The following is a 22,482-nucleotide window of genomic DNA, read 5'->3' as shown; positions in this document are numbered from 1 at the left end:
GGGTGCAGAGCTGCTCTGCCCGTCCAGGCACACCACGTGTCCACCGCCCCACTCTCCAGACCCCGTCCTTAGGGGTTTCTTAGGAGACTTCATAACAGGGGCACGATTGATTAGGTTGTTGGCCACTGGAGAATGGGCTCAGCCCCTCACCCCTCTCCCATCCCTGAAGGAGGTCGGAGGTCGGGGTGAGGCTGGGTTCCAAGCCTCCAGTCACCTGGTTGGTCCCCCGGCAAGGCAAGCGGCCCCCATCTTTAGGTAGCCTGGGGTGTCTCTAAAGTTGTCTCATGAACATAGCAAAAGATACCTTTTCTGCGCTTACGGAATTCCGAGGGCTTGGGGAACTCTGCTGTGCCAGGAATGGGAGGAAGAGCATGCGTGAGTTCGTGAAATCCCGGGGTCAGGGTCTACGCCTTCATCCGGGCAAGCCCTCTGCTACTGTTCTGTGGTCTTCCCAGATGTGGACTGAGGTTCCGTTTGGCCTTGAGAGTGCGGCCAGCTCGGGGTGGCGAGTGAGGCACACACAAGTGCTTCCTTGAGTGAAGAAGTCACAGCAGCAGGACTTGGCAGCCTCCGCTCACAAAACCTCAGAACAGCTGCCCCTTTCCTGGACCACAGCTTCTCTAGAGTGACCGGACTTCCCGATTTTTCTACCTGGTCGGTCCGCATCTGGGATGAGGCAGGAGCACTGTCCTGCGTTCACCGCCGATACCCTTGCCAGAAAGGATGATAGGCGGGGAGCTTCTGTTTTCACGGGATCGCCTTTCTCTTTCATTCTGCAGCCCAGGCGTGGGGCTGTGCACGCCTCAGCTGGTGAAGCGTTCTGACCCTCGGAGAGCGCTGCTGGGGGGCCTGTGGGAGGCCCCGGGGAACCCCGTACTCACACGGCGGCCTTGGGCTGTGACTGGGGAGCCTGGCATGATGGTGGGGTCGGAGCCTGTGAGCAGAAGCGCCCGCAGGGACTCATCAGCTCCACGGCCAGGAGCCTTTCCTTTCTCACGTCCTCTCTCGTCCTCAGGACCTGCAGCCGGTCATCGATGGGATGGACGGAATCAAAATCTCCCAGGGCCTCGGTCTGCAGGACTTCGACCTGATCAGGGTCATCGGGCGTGGGAGCTACGCCAAGGTCCTGCTGGTGCGGCTGAAGAAGAACGACCAGATGTATGCCATGAAGGTGGTGAAGAAGGAGCTGGTCCATGATGACGAGGTGAGTGCCGACGCCAGCTCACGCATCCTTTCAGGACCTCATCCCGGCCGCCTCTTTCTTGCAATGGGAGTAAAGTGCACGTAGTGAAATGCCCCGTTTTAACCATTTTAAAGTGCACATTTGTGCGGCCCTTCATGTCCAGCGTCTCGCAGTGGGTGTCACGTTCCGAGGTTCATCCCCGTAATAGTAGCACGTGTCAGATCGTCCCTGCTTGCTTTTTTTTTTTTTCTTTTTTTAAGATTTTTATTTATTTGAGACAGAGGGAGTGCGTGAGCATGAGCAGGGCCGGGGACCAGCAGGCAGAGGCAGAAGGAGAAGCAGGCGCCCCACAGAGCAGGAGGAGCCATGTGGGACTTGATCCCAGCACCCCGGGATCATGACCCGAGCTGAAGGCAGGCGCCTAACTGAGCCCCCCAGATGCCCTGGAACCTCATTGCTTTTTATACCTGAATAATACTCCATTTTCTGAGCAGACCACCTTTTGGCGACTGTGAGCCGTGCCCTGATGAATGTTCACGTGTGGGCGTTTGTTTGAGGCGCCGTCTCCAGTTCTTGGGGGATTGACCTGGGAGTGGAAGTGCTGCCCCAGAGGGGCACTCACGCTGCCTTGTGGGAGGAACCAGCAAGCCGTGCCCGGAGGTGCGCGCTTCACGTCCCTGCCAGCCATGCGCGAGGGCCCCAGTTCCGCGCACCCTTTCCTGGACTTGCCATTTTCTGGTTTGTGATTATCGCGGAGGGGTGCGGAGCGGCGCCTCCCTGTGGCTCGATCCGCATTCCCGGGATGGCTGCTGGTGTTGGGCCTCTCTGTGGGCTTCTTGGCTTCGTGTCTTTTTGGTCTTGGTCTTTCACAGCTGAGTGCAGGGTCTGTGTCTTAGAAGCAGAGGGTTTGGATGCATGGGGAGCAGGAATTGCTGCTGCTTTGGGCCCGTGTAGTACATGAGGTGGCTTGAGCTCTGTGGGCCCAGCGGACCACAGGAGGGCTCCCCAGCGCTGGCCCGGGCTCGTGGTTTGGAGGGAAGAGCTGGGGCTAAACTAGAGCTATTACTTGCCCTACCAGCAGGGTGCATTTGTGCAGTGCACAGACTGCCCAACTGGCCCCTGAGTGCTGAGCTTGTGAGTGAGTGGTGGCACCGGTGCCTCACAGCTGAGGAGACTGAGGCTTAGGAGGAGGTGGCTTGCTCCAGTCTTCACTGCTGGTTAGCAGCACAGCAGGGTGATTCCAGACGCCCTTACAGGAACCCTGGCCAGCTGAAAAGTTAGTGGGTTGTCTGAAGCCAAGTTCATGGAACTGAAAGAAGCAGTTAGGAGAGACTTACTGCTTTGGTTCATTCTTGGCATCTTTAAATCATCCCCTGTGGACCAAGATGTGGGGTGGGACTTGTAGGTGATCTCTCGAGAAAAGTGTGACTCTAGGATTCAGTGGGAGCTGCGTGTGCACACGTGTGTGTGTGCCTGTGTGTGTCTGCATGTGTCGCATGCCTGTCTGTGTTTGTGCATCTGTGCGAAACCCTGGTGTCTGTGGCCATGAGTGTGGGCCGTGGACATCAGTGGGGACACTGCAGCGGGCTAGATGTGGCCTGCAGGGGATATGCCCACATACTAACTCCTGGAACTTGTGAATCTGAACTTACTTGGGAATGGGGTCCTTGCAGGTGTGATTAAATGAAGGATCTTGGGGAGATCGTCCTGGATTGTTTGGATGGGCCGTGAGTCCAGTAACAGGTGTCCTTTTAGAGAAAGGCAGAGATCAGACAGACAGACAGAGAGAAGGAAACAGACACACAGACACCAGTGTGCAAAGGGAGGCACAGAAGAGGCAGGTTGTCCTCCCTCGGGGCTCCAGAGGGGGTGTGACCCTGCCGGCACCTGGATTTCAGGCTTTTGGCTCAAGACAGTGAGAGGCTGGGGCTGGATGTTTTCAGGCCCCCTGTCGATGGCACTTTGTTGAAACGGCCTCGGGAGCCTGCAGACAGGAAGGAGCAGCTGCCTGCGAGCGGGAGACCCTGGTTTCTTTATTATGTGGGAGGGAAGGCAAGTCTCAGACTCCTACCAGGGTTTTCACGTGAGCACCTGGGTGACCAGGTCCCTTTGGAGCACAGATGGCCGAGGCTGGTTGGGAGCTCGGTTGAGGGCCTCCTGTGCGGTGCCAGACGCCCCGTGGGGCTACCAACTGGCCGTTGCATTAGCTGAGCTCAAGGAGAGGCGAGGCTGGGACCCCTCTGCCTGGATGGCTGGCTCCAAAGCTGGACCACCCGCGGGGTCTTCTGGGGAGTAGAGGAAGCTCTGGACTGAGCCCAAGGAGGATGAACCCCACTGAGAGTTTGCTCATTTGTTTCCAAACACCCTCAGGAGCAGGCAGCACGACGCTGGACACATCTGTTTCCCTCTCGCTTTCTCAACCCTTAGGAGGAGAGGCTCAACTTCATCTAACTCGCTTTCTGGATCAGAATGAAATCAGAGCTGTGGAATCTTTGTGCCTCTAAAGGGACTTCACTTTGCAGCTTTCCCCAGATTCCAGCGTGGATTGGGAGAAAGCCCTGTACTAGAGCTAGTGCTCTAGAGATGGGCATGGGACGTGGGGGAACCTGCTTAAGCATCCATCCTGTTTCCTCCTGTCTTAAGTGGTGATGATACTAGCCCCCCGCAGCTGCCACGGGGAGCACATGAGGCAGTGCATGGAGAGTCTGTAGCTCAGAGGCCAGCACACAGCTGGTGATGGTGGTAGAGATGGTGACAGATGATGGCGATGGTGATGGTGATGGTGATTGTGATGATGATGTGATGATGGTGCTGGTGCTGGTGATGATGGTGGTGGTGATGGTGGTGATGGTAGTGATCATGGTCGTGATGATGGTGGTGGTGGTGATGATGATGATGGTGGTGGTGATGGTGGTGATGATGGCGATGATGATGGTGGTGGTAGTCATGGTGGTGGTGGTGGTGGTGGTGATGATGGTGGTGATGATGATGATGGTATTCATGGTGGATGGTGGTGGTGATGGTGGTGATGGTGGTGGTGGTGGTGGTGGTGGTGATGGTGGTGATGGTGATGATGATGATGATGGTATTCATGGTGATGGTGGTGGTGATGGTGGTGGTGGTGGTGATGGTGGTGGTGGTGGTGATGGTGGTGGTGGTGGTGATGGTGGTGATGGTGATGATGGTGGTGATGGTGGTGGTGATGGTGGTGGTGGTGGTGATGAACATGACAGTGAAGATGGTGGTAGAGATGGGGTGGTGGTGGTGATGTATTTCTTAATGGGCATTTTCTTTTCCTGTCTGCACTGTCTTCCTATAAGCGGAGGTGAGAGACGGTTCTCTCTCCCCCCTTCTCGAGGATGAAGAGTATTCAGGAGGCTCATTAACACGCCCTGGTTTCTATTTTCAGGATATTGACTGGGTGCAGACAGAGAAGCATGTGTTTGAGCAGGCATCCAGCAACCCTTTCCTGGTCGGCTTACACTCCTGCTTCCAGACAACAAGTCGGTAAGAAAAAGAGTGTATTTCTAAGATTCTGCTGATTTCTGAATTGCATTGCACAGCAAGTGAGTCGGCATGCGGCTTCCACCATCACATTAGGGTTCTTTCAGCTGCAAGTATGGGTTTGTTTTGGGGTTTTTATGTTTGATTTTTTTGTTTTGTTTTGGCTCATCAAAACTAACTTTGTTGTTCTCTTCAGTGCCGGTGTCTTGTATCAAGTAAATTTCGTGGATTTGAACCTAAATTATTTAACTGCATTTATAAAATATTTATTGAAAACATCCTACTAAGTACAGGAGTAGAGGCATTGGGTTAGGTGTTGGGACACCGTACTGGGCATGAGGCGGGTTTCTGTGCTCACAGATATTACCAATAAGCAGAATAAATTAAAAAATACCAGCAACTTCACTTAGTAAAACTTTATATTGAAATCCTGGTTTTTTTTTAATATTTTATTTTATTATTTATTTGACATAGAGAAGCAAGAGCGAGCACAGGCAGACAGAGTGGCAGGTAGAGGCAGAGGGAGAAGCAGGCTCCCTGCCAAGCAAGGAGCCCGATGTGGGACTCGATCCCAGGACGCTGGGATCATGACCTGAGCCGAAGGCAGCCGCTTAACCAATTGAGCCACCCAGGCGTCCCCTTGTTGTTTTTTTTAAGCTTTTTTTTTTTTTAAGATTTTATTTATTTATTTGACAGACAGAGATCACAAATAGGCAGAGAGGCAGGCAGAGAGAGAGGAGGAAGCAGGCTCCCGGCCGAGCAGAGAGCCCGATGAGGGGCTAGATCCCAGGACCCTGGGATCATGACCTGAGCCGAAGGCAGAGGCTTTAACCCACTGAGCCCCCCAGGCGCCCCTGAAATCCTGCTGTTTTAAAAGGCTTGAAAACCACTGGTCCGGGATAGTCAGTATATACTCGGTTTAGAATTCTTCTCAGTCAGTTGTCTTGAACTCACTCCGTTTGTTTATTTGCAAAAAATATTGACTCTGTTCTGTGCCCGGGGTCTTCTGGACCACCCCCGGGTTCGGTGCTTTAGCAGAACTCATAGGACCGGCACACAGTAGGACTCAAGGCTGAGCTTTCCTGCCGTGACAGGGTACGAAGCAGAGCCGGCAGGGGAGGAGGCGCAGGGTAACGCAGGGAGGAAAGCAGCCAGGAGCTGCCCAATGGGATCACACAGGCCGCAGTCGGCTGGCGCGCGCCACAGTATTCCAGGCTCTCAGAAGAAAGCCGGTGTCCGCAGAAACCGTGTTGTTTTATGCACCGCAGACCGCGCCTAGGATTCGGGGGAGGTTTTTAATCGGTGGAGGGAGTCATCTACCACTTAAGTTCCCAGACTCCAGCCAGGGGCCAGGCTTGGAAAATGGGTCTTTCTGGGGACAACAGTCTCTGTCCAGCTCACGATGACTCAGCTCAGCTGTAAATCAGACTGGTGACTCGTACGTCCCCACACCGTCCACTCTCACCTCCCTCCTGACCTTTAGTCCCTTGACCCACCTGTGTGTCCAAGGCACAAGGCACCTGGGATAAATGGCCTTTCCCCCATATCTGTAGCTGTCCCCTCTCCGGATCTCACCGACACGGCCTCCTAAATGTGTCTCAGACTCTGCCCTTCTCTCCTGCCTGAACCCTGACCATAGCCCCTTTGGGGCATCTGGTCACTGGGGCTCCCCAGGCTGTCAGTGTTGGAATTAAGCCATATTTTGAAAACACAGATCTAAAGTGTCTTTCTCCTGCTTTGAAGCTCCTCTGATTCTCTCCCAGTTGCTTCTGGGATGTGGTCTAGGCCCCTGGGCCCGAGACAGGTTGCTGGGACCAGGATTCTCCCTGGATCGCTCTGTTCTGTCCATCTTTGTCACTTTGCCCTGCCCTCCCCCCGGCCCTCCTGCCTCAGAGCTTCTGGAAAGGTCCCTTTGCTGTATTCTGTGTGCTCTCCCCATGCCTCTGTGAAACACTGACCACGGTCTTTGGAATTACACATGATGCCCAAGGGCAGACAGCCCGTCCCAACCCCACATTTCCTGAATGGTGAGATTCCAAAAGACTTGTTTTGGTTGATTTTGGTGTGTGAACTCGTGGGGGTGTGAGTGTAAAAGGGTCAGACTTTCAATCTCCCTCCTGTCTCGACTGCCGGGAGCACAGAACTTTCCGCCCCCGGAGATGGTCCGTGTGTCACGTTCCAGGTGTGCGAAGAGAACTGAAAACAAGTGTGTCTGTTCAGTGTTTGTGTGTGACCCTGTGACATGGCCGCTCCGCTTTTCCAGACTGATGTGTAGAAGGTGTGTTTACAACATTCCTGAGGGAAGGCCCCATCCCAGGATGTCAAGTTTGTCTCATTTTTACAGGATCTGTCAGTCTGTCTAGAAGCTCCAAACACCTGGTTAGTCCAGATAGGGTGTCTCCCCTGGGCCATTTTTATGTGCCTGCTTTGACCCCGACTGTGTGTGCCCGTGTCCCCAGCCCGTGGCGCGCACCTGGAGAGAGCAGTGTGGCTCCGAGTGCCTGCGGGCCCCCAGCATCTACTTGGTACCTGACACCCTGTAGGCAGTTATGCTGTTTAAAGAATGTGTGTGTGTGTGTGTGTGTGTGTGTGTGTGTGTGTGTGTGTGTGTATTTTTTAAGATTTTATTTATTTAACAGAGGGACAGATCACAAGTAGGCAGAGAAGCAGGCGGGGGGTGGGGAGCAGGCTTCCTGCTGAGTGGAGAGCCCAATGTGGGGCTCGATCCTAGGACCCCGAGATCATAACCTGAGCCGAAGGCAGAGGCTTTAACCCACTGAGCTACCCAGGCGCCCCCCCCTTATTTTATTTTTTTAAAAGATTTTATTTATTTATTTATTTGACAGAGAGAAACACTGAGAGAGGGAACACAAGCAGGGGGAGTGGGAGAGAGAGAAGCAGGCTTCCTGTGGAGCAGGGAGCCCGATGCAGGGCTCGATCCCAGGACCCTGGGATCATGACCTGAGCTGAAGGCAGAGGCTTAACCCACTGAGCCACCCAGGCGCCCCTAAAGAATATTTCTTGAAGGTACAGTCACATGCTTGGTACAAGTATAAAGTGAACACGTGTCGTGTTCCTTGTGACTCACGAATCAGTGAGGGTTATAGACGTTACAAACAGCTCCGAGAGGAGCTCAAAGTCCTGCACATGCCTGAGCAGGCTGGATCGCACAGCCGGGATGACCTTCCGGCCGACGGCTTCTGCTGCGAGGCTGCGTACAGAGTCGGGACGTCTCTGAGAAGCCCACAGGAACAGCCTGGGAGGGCCCAGTGCACACGGCACCTAGTTTTTCCTGAGGTCTAGAGTCCAGCTGGGGTGCCGGCCTAGCCCTCCTCTTGTCTGCTGTGTGAACTTGGGGTAACCTGTCTGCACCCACTCTCCTCTGGGAACAGGGAGCCGCAGGGACACCGCCTCTTAGGGCCGCTGCTGGAATTAGTAAGAGGTTAAAATGCTGACAGCGAGGCCCGGCGCCTGGGGAGCTGCTGTTCCCCGTCTGCTTGAGGGCCCGCTCTGTGCTGGTGCGTGTGCAGGCCCCGGAGGACCAGCAGCGCCCCCCGTCACGGTCGGGTGGCGGTTAGCACGGCGCCCACAGACCTTCACGGCCAGCCAGACACCCACGGGGACTGGATCGTGGATGTGACGAGGCCCAGCGAGCAGGGGTGTGGGCAGCCGGGGGACGGGACACTAAGGGAGCCCCGCCAGCGGGGGGCTGAGGAGGCCGCCCCTCGGCTCCCAGCTGCAGGAGGCTCTGCCGCAGGCCTGTGTCCGGGGGCGGGAGCCCCACCTGCCGCATCTGTGCACAGGACAACCAGCAACCGCCGGAGCCTGGGCTTGGGCCGCGGTCGGGGGAGGTCGGCCGAGTGCGCCGGCAGCTTGCCATTCCGCTGGGGGTTCAGGCCGGGCGCTTGTGTCACGCGCAGCGGAGACCAAGGATTCTTCTAACCCAGAAGGAGCATCTGCGCTGTGGAAAAACCACACCTCGCGGCCACACGCAGCCCGTCCTTCCCAGACAATGGCCGCAATGAAAATTAACTACAAAATTGCTTCTGCTTGAGCAACTCCAGGAAAAAATGGGCTGAAGGGTGTAGCTGAGGTGACTGTTTTTAGCAGCCCCCCCAATTGCCATTTGGGCACGTTTGTCGCACTTAGCATGACCCCGATCTCAGACGAGCAAGCTGGCGTTCGTGTTGACCGTCGGCTCCCTGCGCCAGCACGCGAGCTCGCAGCCCAGTGCCGCCACTTCCCGCGCCGGGCTCCCCTCGCGTGGAACGTGGCTGCGCCCGCAGACGAGCCTGTCACACCTGCTGTTTGCGGGAGCGCCTCCTGCGCCGCGTGCTGACCTTGACGCATGAGTGCATTGTCGGTTCAGGGTGGTGTCTGGGCGTTAGTGCCACTTGGCCGGTGCTGTCACATGTGTTCTTCCTTTTCATGTGCCCCCGAGGACTCGCCTGCAGGTCTGGAGGGCCTGCGCCGGGGCTTGGGCCGGCCCCGCCGAGGGGGCACCGCAGTGCTGCAGGGCGGGTGCCGGAGCGGAGTGGGGGGAGGGGGATGGGCACAGGGCCACGTCCTAGAGGAGGCGGTGTGTGTTTGGAAGGAGGAGAAAGGGGCTCAGAGATGTGGGGGGTCATCCTGGAGCTGTCCACAGCCACTTGGGCTCCAGGGACACGGAGGCCCGGTGGTACCCTCTTGCGGACGCCCGATGCCCAGTCCCTAGGAGGGCTGGCAGTGTGGGGTCCGGGCACGGGCGCAGACCCACTGGGCACATGGAGGCCCAGTAGGAGGCGTCAGAATGGAGCTGAGGACGGTACGTGTCGCCTGATGCCGGGGAGTGGGTGGCAGGACTCACCAGGCTACACCGTGGCAGAGATCTGGGGGCAGAAGTGAGGGTCTGCCCACAGAGAGCCGGGGGCGCTGGGGTCGGTGGCAAGCACGTGTGCGCCAGGTGTTTGTGGCTACAGGTGCCACGGAGGAGGTCAGGCCTCGTCGAGCAGGGGTGATGGCTGGCAAGCGGAGAGGTGGGTGAGCAGAACCACAGCCGGGTTGAGCCTCCTGGGGGGAGCTCGGGAAAACCGGATTCTCTTGAGGCCTCTGCTCATGGAGGGAGGCCGTGGGCGCAGCAGGAACCACCCGAGACCCGGGGGTTGGCACCTTCCCCTCCGGCACTGCGTCTCTGCACCTTCCAAACAGCACATTCGTTGGAGTCGGAAGTTAACCGAAGCCCAGAACAGAAGGTGTGGACGCGGGGGGCGGCGGCAGGCGGGCTGTGGGGGCACCCTAACCCGCAGGCTCCCGGGCAGGTTGGCTTAGGCCGCAGACAACCCAGCCCGGGGGGCGTCGTAGGGAGGAGGAGGCCTGTTACTCACAGCGGCAGTCACGAGATGGCGGGGGGGGCTCGTCTGACCCACGGGTGCAGGGAGACCGCGCTGCTTTTAGAAACGCTGCGGGTGACCAAGCCCTGGGCCGCCGCGGACCCTCAGGGACTGGCCTCCATCCACCGGGGACCGTGCAAGTGGCTGTGTGTCTTCCTCATTGGGGGGCAGCCGGCCGCCTTGGGGCAGGCTCGTGGGCTGCGCTGTCTGTCCTGGGGACGCCAATGGGACGCGGGGACCTGACTTGGATGAGGCCCGGGAGCCCCCTGGTCCTCGGCCAGCACAGGCCTCGGGCAGGCCTCGGGCCCGGATGAGAGGGCGCTGTCAGGCGGACCTGAAACTGCTTTTGCCAACGATCTGGTGACGTCAGAAGCCACTTCAGAGAATTCTTTTAAGAACTTGACGCAATATTTTTATTCTTTATTTATTTTAAGCAATTTCTGCACCCAACATGGGACTCCAAGTCACGAGCCCCAGATCAAGCAGCGCGTGCTCCTTCGACCCAGCCGGCCGGGCGCCCTGTGCAGGGAGGTCGCTGTGGACGTGGGCGGCCGAGGCCATCGCTGCTCCCGCTTCGCCTCCTGTGTCTTCTTGTCGCTCTTTCCCGTTCGGTGGGGGCGACGTTTCCGTCACGCAGAGGCTTCCCCACTGGCGTGACGTCCATCCTGGACACTCCTCGCCCCTTCTCCCAGCGGAGCGGGCGGCCGCGTGCGTGCAGCTCCTGTGCTCGGGGCCCCCGGAGCTGGCCGCGGTTCTGCCGTGTCCGCTGGGTGTGGTCAGAACATGGGCGGGCAGACGACCGCTCCTTTCCAGCCCACGCCCCTCCTTGTGCGTCCGATGACTTGGCCCGTGGCTGCCTCGTGCGGTGGCCGCTGGTGGAGGGCAAGCCTGGACTCCTCCTGGCCTCCCGGGAATACTCTGGTGTTTGCCCCGTGGGCGCGCCACCGGCTGCTGCAAGAGCAGGCGCTCCCGTCCCGCGTCCCGGTTGTCTGCGCTCTCCTGGTGCTCACGTCCCACCCTGGCCCTCCTGCAGCTGCTTCCCTATGTCCGTCTCGTGGTTTGCTCCATTTCATGGTCAGATGGCGTCCTGGGGCTGGGGGTTCCCTTCCCTTTCCCGCCCAAGGGCGACTGTCCCACTTTGGCCCCAGCTTACTGGGGTCATCCTCGCCTCAGGGCCCCCAAATATTGGGGGTATGTTCTGGCTTTCTTCCTCTCTGGGGGGACCCGAGGCCCGGCTGGCTGTCTCCTGCTCTGGCAGATTTCTTTGGACAACATAAACCTGTCTGCCCCCCCGACTTCCATCAGCTTCCCGTCTGCCAGTGTCCTCTGATCTTTGACCCGATCCGTCCCGCTGTGCTCGCCGATTGCCACTTATCACCTTGCCTCCCTTTTCTTTTCCTCTGTCCCCCGAGCATCTTCTCCTTCCTCATCGGACAGTTCCTTTGGGGGCAGCCACGCCTGTGATGTGGGGACGGTACCTGCAGGAGGGGGTTCCAAGTGTGGGTTCTGGGTTCGCCCAGATCCTGTGGTGTCAGATCTCACAGTGACTGTGATCCTGAGAAAGTCCTTTGCCTCCCAGTGCCCCTGCTTCCCCTCTGGCTGGGGTCACCGTGTTAAACATTAATGCCCAGACGTGCTGAGTCTCCAGCCTGAGGGTCGGTGAGGCGGGAACGGCTGTTCTTAGGTTGTGTACTAGCCGTCAGCATTGCTTCTCCAGGGGCCAGAGAGTAAAAGTATTTTCACCTTTGAGGACCACAGTTTGCGGTGGTGCAAAGACCACGTACACAGTGCCTGCAGAGAGACACGTGCAGTGTCTCCGTAAAACTTCATCTACAGACACAGGTGGTGGGCCGGACACGGCATCAGCTCTCGACCCGAGCACGCGCGCTCTGTCCGCTGGCATCAGTCTTTCCCTCTGAGCTGACGGGCGGGGCTGGGCACTTCATTCCACGGGGCAGCGTGGGGAGGGTGTCGTGGGTCCTCTGCGCTGAGGAGCGAGGCTGCGCCCAGCTCTCCCCCAGGAGCTCTGTGAGTCCCCCTGTGCCGGGTTTGCTCCAGCCAGCAGGGGCTGCAGCCCCCGGGTTCCCGTCGGGGTGACCAGGGCCACGGGGTCGGAGGTGACCCGGCCCCACAGTTCTGCTTCTTTCCCTTCCTGGGGCGGCGTCCAAGCGGACGGTGCGAGAGCTTGGCCGAGGGCGGCCCCCGAGCTTGGCGGGCAGCCGCAGGCCTCTGGACCCATCCCTTCCCTCCCTCCAGGTGGGTTGGTATGGCCGTGTGACCCGGGGTCGTGGGTGCAAGGACACGGGCCACTCCCAAGCCACCCCATGAGCTGCTGCACGTGGCGGTGCCCCCAAGCGGGAGGTGAGCCCCGCTGACACGGAGGCCAGCTCTGAGGCCCCCGGGACACCGGCGGAGAGTCCACGACCTGTGGCTCTGGTACAGTTTTTCTTGAAGCCATGTCCTGGTTGTCCTCACGTTGGTCTGTAGACGGGAAGAAGACACAAAGCAAACCGAAAGACTTGCGTCTGCAGCTGCTGTGGAAGGAAAACAGCTCCTCCGCGGTGACTGGGCCCGACCAGCTTCGCCCAGTGGGCAAATCCCGACCGGTGACGTCCGGGGCAGGGGCCAGTCTGGCTGCGCCTCGTCCCAGACGCCCGCGCTGGGCTTCTCTCCAGGTGGGAAGGGACATGCCTCGGCTTCCACTTCTCCACACGTCTGAACGCCGGCTTCGCGCCCCAGCCCCCTCGGGCTCTCGTTGCTTCCCACAGGAGCCGTGTGTTCTGCTAGTTTCTCTGAAGTGGCGTCAGGTTTGTCCCTGTCACCGCAAGTGGGCCAATGGCCCTGGAGGCCCTTCCCGAGGAGCACAATGTCGGGGTGCACGCCTCCGCTGGGAGGGTGCAGGTTCTCAAGTGAGCCGTGTCCCGGGGACACGGTCCCTGATTGTTGTGGAAAATCTCTGACCTGCGCTTCAAGGTCACCCTAAGAGGTTTGAGTTAATGTGCTTTTTTTTTTCTAACACTTTGGTGAACTGTTAGGCCCGAGGTCCCTGCCCAGGGGTGCGATAACCACCGCGTTTCCCTCACGGTGGCCGACGGGACTGGATGTGCGCTGGCAGACGGTGAATGTTTTCCATCTCGCATGTGCTGTCGCGTGAGCGCTGGCACACACACGTACGTGAGTGGACGTAGCTCCGTGCCCATGAAGCTTTATGGACACAGGCGAATCCCGGGGAGGGCGAGCTTTCTTCGTCCATCTAGACACACCCTGGGGAGTCAGGGGCACAGAATGAGGGCCAAAGGCTCCTCGCTTGTGGTCCAGGCCCTTTTCAGCCTGCGGACTGACGGGTTTCTGGTTGTCGCTCGGTTAGCACCCACGAAAACCTCCACGGTGGCCGCAGCTCGGTGCTCACTCGTATAAAGTGACCTCCATCTTCGTGGCTGGCCACCTGTGACCCACGAGCCGACCTGCGAGCTGTCCGTGCTCACTCCCACTCCCCACCCGAAGGAGCTGTGAGGGGCCCTCAACAAGGTGTTTCTTGCGCGTGAATTTAATTTTGGAAACGGCATCTTACTGAACGTGAGAAAGACGTCCTGCAGAAGAGACTGGGATGGTGTGTGGTCCCGGTTCCTTAGCCACGAGGTCATGCAGGGTCATGCTGGCCCGCCCTAGCCCCCGCTGCCCCCGGGCTTTCTCCCTGCCTCCAACTCATCCCTGTGCTGGGACAGGCCGTCCAGTGGCCCCACCCCCTTCTCTCCGCCCTGGTATCCGGATCTCTGCAAGCTCATAGGCTGTCCTCGGTGCCCCCTACTGCACCGTCCCCACTCAAGCCACTGGGGCTCCCGCCCGGGGACAGACTACCTCCTTATGCCTCCCTGGGGTCCATCCAGACTTGGCGGGCGGAACAATCGCTCGCCAGACATGGCCACCCCCTCCCATGGCTTTTGCATTTGCTCTCCCAGGCCCCTCGGCCTCCACGGTGGGCCCACAGGTCCGTGTCCTGCCTCTACCGGTCCCGCGGGAACAGCACGTGCTCTCTGCTGGGTGACAGGAATTGTTGTCTGTGCTGTTTCCCTGTGTCAGGACCGGAACTGATCAGGACAAGAGACCCCACAGGCAGAGTCTCGATGTCCCCCAGGATGATGCCCCAGGGACCTGGTACAGAGCCTGACTTTTCGGTCGGGGCTGCTTTCTTTTCTGGCCTGAGGGGTCAGGGGTCCCCAGGCGCCTCCCTGCCTTGGCCTCACAGGAGGAGAGCTGACCTGCCAGCACCCAGGCTCGGCTCTTCCTGGTCACGGTGCTTCCCCAGGTCGAACCTGCCTCCAGCGAGGTCGGGCCTGGGATGTGCAGCATCTCAGCCCCCACACCTCTGTCCCCCTGCAGGCTGTTCCTGGTCATCGAGTACGTCAATGGCGGGGACCTCATGTTCCACATGCAGAGACAGAGGAAACTCCCAGAGGAGCATGCCAGGTGGGTGCTGTGCCAGCGGGCAGGGGCAGCAGGACCCCTCCTTAGAGGCCAGCAGTGAGCTGGAAGGGAGGTGGAGTCTGGGGGACATGGCAGAGAGGACGCGCTGTCCCCTCTGGTGCAGCTCAGGGGTCCTAGGGTTTGTGGGTTCCCTGAGTTGCAGAACCTCAGAAACGGCCCACTGGGTCTCGGCCACCAGAGCAGGACGGCACGTCCCCCGGAGAAGTGGGGGCTCCTGGGAGAGCGTGTGCACAACGGTGTTGCGCGTGGTGCTGCCGTTGCCCTGTTTTCAGCACCTGGGCAGGGGGCACACGCTCCGGCCGGGAACCCCCAAGTGGGCACCGTGCCAGCACTGATTCTCGTTACACCGATGCAAAGCAGGGCACTGGCGCTTGGAGAGGAAGAGCCTGTTTCTGTTTAAGTGACAACAATGCCTGCCACCCGCCCTCCTGCCGCCACGGGAACCCGAACCCGAGGGTCCCTGCCCCTTCCTGCTCCCCACGGCTCTCCCTGCTCCGCACGCCCTCCCCTGAAACAGCTCGTGCAGCTTGTGAGTCTGAGGAAAGGCAGGCAGTGAGTCAGGCATCGGTCCCTCCCTGCACACAAGCCTCTTCTCTAACTGTGGGTGGCGCGTGAAGTTCACGGTGCCCTTGATGTTTGCACGGCTCAGAGACGCGAAGCATGTTCACATCATTGTGCAGCGGTCTCCGCTGTCCGTCTCTGGAACATTCCATCTTCCTGGACAGACACCCTGCCCCCACGAGACACTGGCCCCCTGGCCTCCCTGGTCCCCGCTGGGTGCCTCCTGAGGGGAGTTCGACCGCGTTTGTCCTGGGACTGGCTCATGTCACCGAGCGAGAGTCCTCGAGGTCCGGCCGGGTCGCCGCAGGCTCAGGAGTTCCCCACTGCGTGGAGGGGCCACGCTCACTTGTCCATCTGTCTGGTGAGGGGCACCTAGGTGGCCTCCACCTTTGGCCCCGCTGAACAGGGCAGTTGAGACGGGGCCGTGCACACCTTTCTCCCAGACCCTAGCTCGAGGGGGATTTCTGGATTTAACCGGGGCACCTTCACACTGTTCCCTCAGCGGCTGCCCGTGCCGGTCTCCCCAGCCCTCGCCCGCAGGTCTGGCTGTCTGTCCGGCTGCCCGTCTGTCTGTCAGAGTGGCCATCCTCACGAGTGGGAGGCAGTCTGGATTTGTGTCTCCCTGACGGTGCGGACGTCGAGTGTGTCTCGTGGCCTTGTTGGCCCATGTGTTCCTCTGCGAGAAGACGCCAGGGCGTCTGCTGGGAGAGCCGTGGGGCCGGCGGCGTCTCCCCAGCTCCCCTCGGCCTGCGCGGGCCCCCACCCACGCTCCTCGCCGGGTTCTCTCCGCTGCCCCCAGGTTCTATGCTGCCGAGATTTGCATCGCCCTCAACTTCCTGCACGAGCGCGGGATCATCTACCGGGACCTGAAGCTGGACAACGTCCTCCTCGACGCCGACGGCCACATCAAGCTGACGGACTACGGCATGTGCAAGGCGAGTACGTGGTCCCTGGGCGGCGCCCCTGCTGCAGGGGTACCCGCGTGGGCTCCGTGGCTCCTGGGGGCCGAGGCACCTCCACCGCCTTCCCTGCCCCGCGCTGGCTTTCTCTGAGACACGTCGACCCGCCAGGGGGGGTGACTGCAGGTTTTCTTCCCTCCTGGTAACAGACTTGTCCCCACAGGAAGGCCTGGGCCCTGGTGACACAACCAGCACTTTCTGCGGAACCCCGAATTACATCGCCCCAGAAATCCTGCGGGGGGAGGAGTACGGTGAGCAGGGCTGCCAGCTGGGTGGGGGCGGCCCGCTGGCACACGGCCTGCACGTGCAAACAGGGACAGCCTCTGGCTCCTGGAGGCACCATCTTCTCAGGGACGTGGTCCCGGGGCAGAGCGGGCCAGGTGGACCTGCCCGGGGCCGACGGCTCCAGGGCCCAAGCCCAGTGGCCAAATACACCCCTCACCTTGCTGCTGGCCCCTGTCACCATGTGGCCTCAGCCCTTCCTTGAACCTGTGTGGCCCCCTCTGTCCTCCTGGGTGTCCACTCCGGCAGCCCCTGGTGGAGGAACTGATAGGACCCCTCACGGGTAGGGAAGCAGAAGCCCCATGCGTGTACACAAGTGCCCCCACTGGCTGCCGCCCCCGCCGTGGGAAAGGGAGCGAGTGGGACGGCCGAGCCGCCTGCAGCCCCTGCGGACTGTGTTTCTGCCCCTCTGCACTCTCGGCTTGAGACAAAAATGAGATCACGTGCGCACGTGTGTGTGAAGTGCCACATGTGACACGTTTGTACACATGTAGTGCGTGTGCGTGGTTTGTGTGATGTGTTTATGTGTGTGAGCATGGTGCATGTAGGATGTGCCTGTGTGCTTGCACGCATGTTGTGTTTGCACGTGTGTGATGTACATGTGTTACATGTGTGTGCGTATGTCACACCCCACATATTCTTGTGTCCTAGTGTTTTCAGTGGAATGTGTCACAAAGACGCCACCAGATATTTTTAAATATTTCCTTTGCCATTGACATGGGGGCTGGCTGGGTGGGCAGGTCCCTTGCCTGCTCGGGTCAGAGGCCCCGCCAGGTTGCTCTCCCGGGGTCACCAAGGACAGACAGGGAAGGACAGATGGCAGATGGGCAGACCAGGATCGAGCGTCTAGAAGCTGGCCTGGGGTGGGGGTCCCATCCAGGATGGGGCAGCTGCTACAGAGGGTCCGAGAGGCCACAGGCACCATGGAAGCCGGGCTCTCCCTCCCCCACCCCCGGTGCGGTGAGACACCGTGAAACGGCGGTGCAGGAAGACTGGAAGGAGAGTTTGCGGGCTTTGAGAACGGGATCTGGAGCTGAGGTAGTAAACCAGAGGGCAGCAGGAAGGACGGCCTGCTCAGCACAAGTCCGCGCGGTCAGGGCGCCACGGGCGGGACTAAAGGGCCAGATGACGATCTGGAAAACCAGCAGAGGCGAGCAAGAGGCTAATGGCCCTGATGTGAAAACAGCTTTGCAGCTAGTTAAGAAAGAAAAAGACAAGGGCCCCATGACGTTGGGCAGAGGGGAGGCCAGGCCGCTCAGGGCACGTCAGGGGACCCATCCCAGCACTGGCCAGAGCCATGCCCGCGGCTGTGCTCCCCCGCCTCCCCACCGAGGCCCAGCCCCTGCCGACCGACTGCAGGCCGCGCCTGTGCCGTCCCTCCAGGGTTCAGTGTGGACTGGTGGGCGCTGGGCGTTCTGATGTTTGAGATGATGGCCGGACGCTCCCCCTTTGACATCATCACCGACAACCCCGACATGAACACGGAGGACTACCTTTTCCAAGGTGCGTGGGCCGCGAGCCGTCTCCCGAGGGTTCAGGCGCCGACCCCGGGCTGTGCGTTTGGGTCTCCCCCACCACCTGACCCCGTAAGCAAGGCTGGTCTCGCAGACCCCGCTCTCAGGGACGGAAAGACTGCTGGGGACGTGGGAGCAGCCGCGGTGTGGAGGACTGGTTCGCCGGGAGAGACGGCCTGTCCTGATTTAGCCCAGACTCCTTCCTGCCCCGCCACCCCCATGCCCTGCAGGCGGGACCCGGTTAGGGCTCTTTGCCACCCGCGAGTACGAACACCTGCCCCTGGGCCAGAATTCACTCCGCGGGAGGCCCATGCCCCAACACGGTGGTCACCGCAGCGCCCTCTGGCAGTCCTGTGCAGAGGCGCCCTCCAGGGGCCGTGAGGGGGCTGCTGGCTCCTGCGAGATCCTGAGCACGGTGTGGGGGGCCCCTCTGTCGGGGAGAGACCCTGCTGGATGTCGGGAGGAGGGGCCGGGGCACTGAAAACGCCCTGGGCTCTCCTGCTCAGAAGGGGTTTCGAGAGCCCTGCAGACCGCCCAGCTCCTGTGGCTGGGCAGGGCGAGCCCCGCGGCTCGCGGCTCGAAGTGACGCGACTTCTCACGCGGCCCCTCGTTGCAGTGATCCTGGAGAAGCCCATCCGGATCCCACGGTTCCTCTCGGTGAAGGCCTCCCACGTCCTGAAAGGATTTTTAAACAAGGTACAGCGTGGCCGCCAGGAGGGCTGACCACGGCGCGTGGCTCTTGCCGTGGCTGCTGCAGGACCTCCGGGGGTGGGGGTTCTGCTTCCTCATTTGGCCTCTGCCCCGCACACCGTCGGTCTTCAGTCACACTTGCCAGAAAAGAACGAGAGATTATGCCCAAGAGAGACGCAGTGAAGGCGGCGTCTGCCCTTCAGCCGGGTGGCTGAGCCGGCCAGAGCACGCCTCGGGGGCAGGAAGCCGGTGTCCTCCGGCTGTGAATCCGGGTTGCTTTGCTCCATACTGATGGTCCTTATTTGAACTCTGACCCCTAGGACCCCAAAGAGAGGCTCGGCTGCCGGCCACAGACGGGATTTTCCGATATCAAGTCTCACGCGTTCTTCCGCAGCATAGACTGGGACCTGGTAAAGCACGGGGACCTACTTGCTGTCCCCCACCCCCGAGGGAGGGCTGGGCATGGAGGGTGTGGTGGGGCCACCCTCGGGGGCCCTGGGAGACGTCCTGCCTGGGTGTCCCCCACCACGTGCTGTGCTGCCTGGGGTCCATCTGGGGACGTCCTCAATCGGACCACGTTGCCTGGTGGATTCTGTGTGAAAGCCCCTGGTGGGAGCCGGTTTCATGGTTGGCTTTCCAGAACCTGCCCTTCTTGGTCCCATCTTGGGACACGGCAAGCAGTGAAGGCTACAAACACGGTGGTTCCTGATACTAAAGGGAGATTGAACTCAGTTTGTTTCAAAATACATAAATTGTTGGAGTTCCTGAAACACAACCTTTAAACTGTGCTCCTCTGAGACAAAGGAGATCAGTTAGCTGAGTAAGTCAACATCGAACTTCATTCAAACCAGATTGGAAAAAAGCCCCCTCGGGGGCAGCGTCATGGCAGCCTCGCAGCCAGCGCTGAGGTCCGCCTCCCGGCCCCGCAGGCAGAGCAGCTCACATCCATTCCCTCCGGTCACTGTCACGTCCCCCCACGGGACTGTTGTCCGTGCGTTTGTGGGGTCGTGGTGAGGTCCCCGTGCTCAGACCACGCGCCCACCCCACCATGCTCAGCCCTGTCCAGGCCGCAGCTGGGCGGTTTCAAAACAGAATCTCCATCCTCTCCCTCGAAGTTATCAGACCCAAGTGCTCTACAGCATTCAGAGCACAGGAGCCTCTGGTGTGGTGCCTGGTGGGCCCCGTCGGTGGAGTGTGAGACCCTTGATCTCAGGGCTGTGTGTTCAAGCCCCATGTTGGATGCAGAGATTACTTTAAAAAAAAAAGGAAGGAAGGAAGGAAGGAAGGAAGGAAAAAAACTGAGGCACACGGGGAGGAAATGTGGATGTGGGCTGGTTTCTGACCGTTACCAGTGTAGCTTGGGATACCTGGCCCGGAGGAAAGTGCCCCGCCAGGTGTCCACAACCTGGAGGCCGCACGGAGCCTCCACAGACCACGTATTGAGGGGCTGAGCCCAGGGCAGGGTCTGCCCATGGCAACATGCAGCCCCCCCACGAGGCAGGCGCCATCCCGCTGAGCTGGAAAGGCCTCGTGAACACCTCAGCTACTGTGGCGCGGCTCCAGCCCGTGCGCTGGGGGTGGCATCTGGTCACTCCTGGTCAGTGCCTCCTTGCCAAAAACCTGGTTCTCAAGGGCAGCCTATGCCTGCCGTGATCAGCACGCTAAGGGGCGATGGCGTAGACATGAAACGATGTGGTTCTTTCACAAGTCGTGTCCACGTTTATAAGCCACGTCCAGACCCCAGTGCTCCGAGGAATGCGTAGGTGGTTCCCCGGGGACATGGGGGGCATGTGGGCACACCCGTGGCCCCGGGAGGTGAGTGACCACCTGCTCAGCCACTGCCGTCGTTGACACGCCCCGGCGGGAAGACCTGTGCTGCCTCGCACACGGGGTCCTGAGCCCAGCACCCGCAGTTCTCGGGGGGTGCTGTTTCCGGTGGGAGGCTTGTGCGGGCAGTGGAGGGGGACACGGGTGCTGAGGTCCCTCTGCCTCACAGGGCGGCTCCTGGAATCCCTTCGCTGCCCCCATGGCCAGGAGGGCAGGGTCTAGGACAGTCTCTGCCTTGCACACAGCCCGTGGGGGTGCGTCACCCGGAGCTGGGGAAATAGGGACTAGCGGACAAGAGGAGCCCCGCCGGGAGATGCAGTCGTCCTGGACCCCCACCCCCGCCTCTCCCACCCCGTCCTGGGGGCCTCAGCCTCCAGGGTCTGGGCCTCTCCCCAACCCCGGTGTGGGGCTGCTTCCCGCCCAGCCTTGCCAGCAGCACCCGCCTCTGTCCGGGGACCTCCTGCCTCCTCTCAGGTGTCACGGAGCCCCTGGTGCCCCCAACACCCCCTTCAGGGTGGCCCGCCCCGCCTTGCCTTCAGGCCCTCAGAACTGGAGTCTGCCCGGCTGCCGTGGCGCGCCCCTGCCAGCGTCCTTTCCACTCACACGGCGCACCCCCGCGGTGGCCTGTCCCCCCGTGGCGTCCGGTGCTTCTGACTGAGGAACGGGGGTAACGCTTGTGAGATGCGCTCGGAGGGAGGCCGGGCGGACTGGAGGCCGGGGCCCCAGGGCGAGTGGGGGGCGTGGGGGGCGTGGGGGGCCCCGGGGAGCTGCTCGCCTCAGATGCAGCCCTGCTCGCTGCTTGGGTCCGCTGGGAGCCGCCGCTGACATCCGAGCGCGGCGAGACCCGGGGTGGAGAAGCGGCCTGAGAACCATGCCCCCCAGCCCCGTCAGAAAAGCTTTCGTAGAAAGGAACGTGGCGAGTCACGTAGAAAAGGTGAGAAATAGCAAGGACGGGGCCTCGGGCCCCACACACAGGCCGCCCGCTCTGCCTGCAGGGGCGGCCCATCCTCTGCCACGTGCCCTGCGGCGGCCGGTGGCCAGGACTCGCCCGAGTCTGGGACACCCCCGCATCCTCCACCCAACGACGCGGGCCCGTGCCGCTCGCTTCCCATGCCTGCTCGGGCACCGTTGCTGCTCCTGAACAGCTCGTCGCGTCGGCCTTGCCCGGTTCCACGGCCCGTACGGGCACGTGTGGAGCCCCACGTGGCGGGCATTTCCAGGCTCAGCCCTACCGAGGGCCCAGCGGGGCTGCGCCGTCTGCCTCGTGCTTCCTCTCGCCCCCCTGCCCCCAGCTTCACGCGGGGCTGCGCGGCAGGGAGGGGACCCGACACAATGGCTCCACGGGGCAGGCACCTGTGTCTCTCGCTCATGGCTCCGTGTTAGTGCCTGGGGACGTGCCTGGCCCAACGCAGGTGCACAGCGCGCACCCCGGGGTGGGGGGAGCTTGTGTGTGTCCCAGAGGGACTGAGCGAGCGGGCACCCCGTCTCCACCTCGCGGCGCGAGCATGTCTCAGACCCATAAGAGGTGAGTTGGGAGTCGGTCCGGATCCTGAGGAGCACCGTCTCCTGCCTGTCGAGTGTCCCCTTCTAATTAGAAACAGAGCGAGTCCTTCACGGCTCTTCAGGCAAGAAGGTCGCAGCACGACAGGTGTGGGTGGCGGTGGCCCCACCAAGTCCGAGCTCCCTTGTGACCAGGCTTCCAAGATGCAGGACAGAAAACACTCCCAAGCCCAGCCCCGCTCGGTCTCAGGGGCCAGGCTGCGGGATGCAGACCTCCAGCGTGGCCGTGTCCAACCAGCATTTCTAAACTCAGGATTTTTCTGGCTTCAGATACTTTTTCCTAGACTCGTGTTTAAGGGAAACGAAAACTGGCCTTCGAACACCTAGTGAAACACTGTGTCTTCCTGTTCCTTTCTGTGATTTAAGTCCCCGCAGACCCCGATCCCACAGAGATGACAGCATCAACCTGACTTCTTGCGTTGTTCTTCCCAGCTGGAGAAGAAGCAGGCCCTCCCGCCATTCCAGCCCCAGATAACCGACGAGTATGGTCTGGACAACTTCGACACCCAGTTCACCAGCGAGCCCGTGCAGCTGACCCCGGACGATGA

General features: G+C 60.5%; 1 protein-coding gene across 2 annotated transcripts in view; it reads left to right on the top strand.

Annotated features, from left to right (window-relative positions):
* The window catches only part of LOC111154565 (protein kinase C zeta), a 106,914-nt gene that overhangs the window by 82,964 nt on the left and 1,468 nt on the right, over positions 1-22,482 (top strand). Inside the window, exons 9-17 of one of the 2 annotated variants that reach the window (XM_022514214.1) lie at positions 1,016-1,204; positions 4,593-4,690; positions 14,437-14,523; positions 15,902-16,037; positions 16,225-16,312; positions 17,727-17,846; positions 18,474-18,553; positions 18,868-18,957; positions 22,367-22,482. In XM_022514214.1, the coding sequence (XP_022369922.1) occupies positions 1,016-1,204; positions 4,593-4,690; positions 14,437-14,523; positions 15,902-16,037; positions 16,225-16,312; positions 17,727-17,846; positions 18,474-18,553; positions 18,868-18,957; positions 22,367-22,482 (1,004 nt within the window). Of the gene's footprint in view, positions 1-1,015; positions 1,205-4,592; positions 4,691-14,436; positions 14,524-15,901; positions 16,038-16,224; positions 16,313-17,726; positions 17,847-18,473; positions 18,554-18,867; positions 19,795-22,366 lie in introns of those variants that run through there. The other variant, XM_022514213.1, reaches the window with a different exon arrangement.

Source organism: Enhydra lutris, unplaced genomic scaffold, assembly GCF_002288905.1.
Source record: "Enhydra lutris kenyoni isolate GAN:26980312 unplaced genomic scaffold, ASM228890v2 scaffoldscaffold38, whole genome shotgun sequence".
NCBI lineage: Eukaryota > Metazoa > Chordata > Mammalia > Carnivora > Mustelidae > Enhydra > Enhydra lutris.
This window is presented reverse-complemented; position numbering and strand designations above follow the sequence as displayed.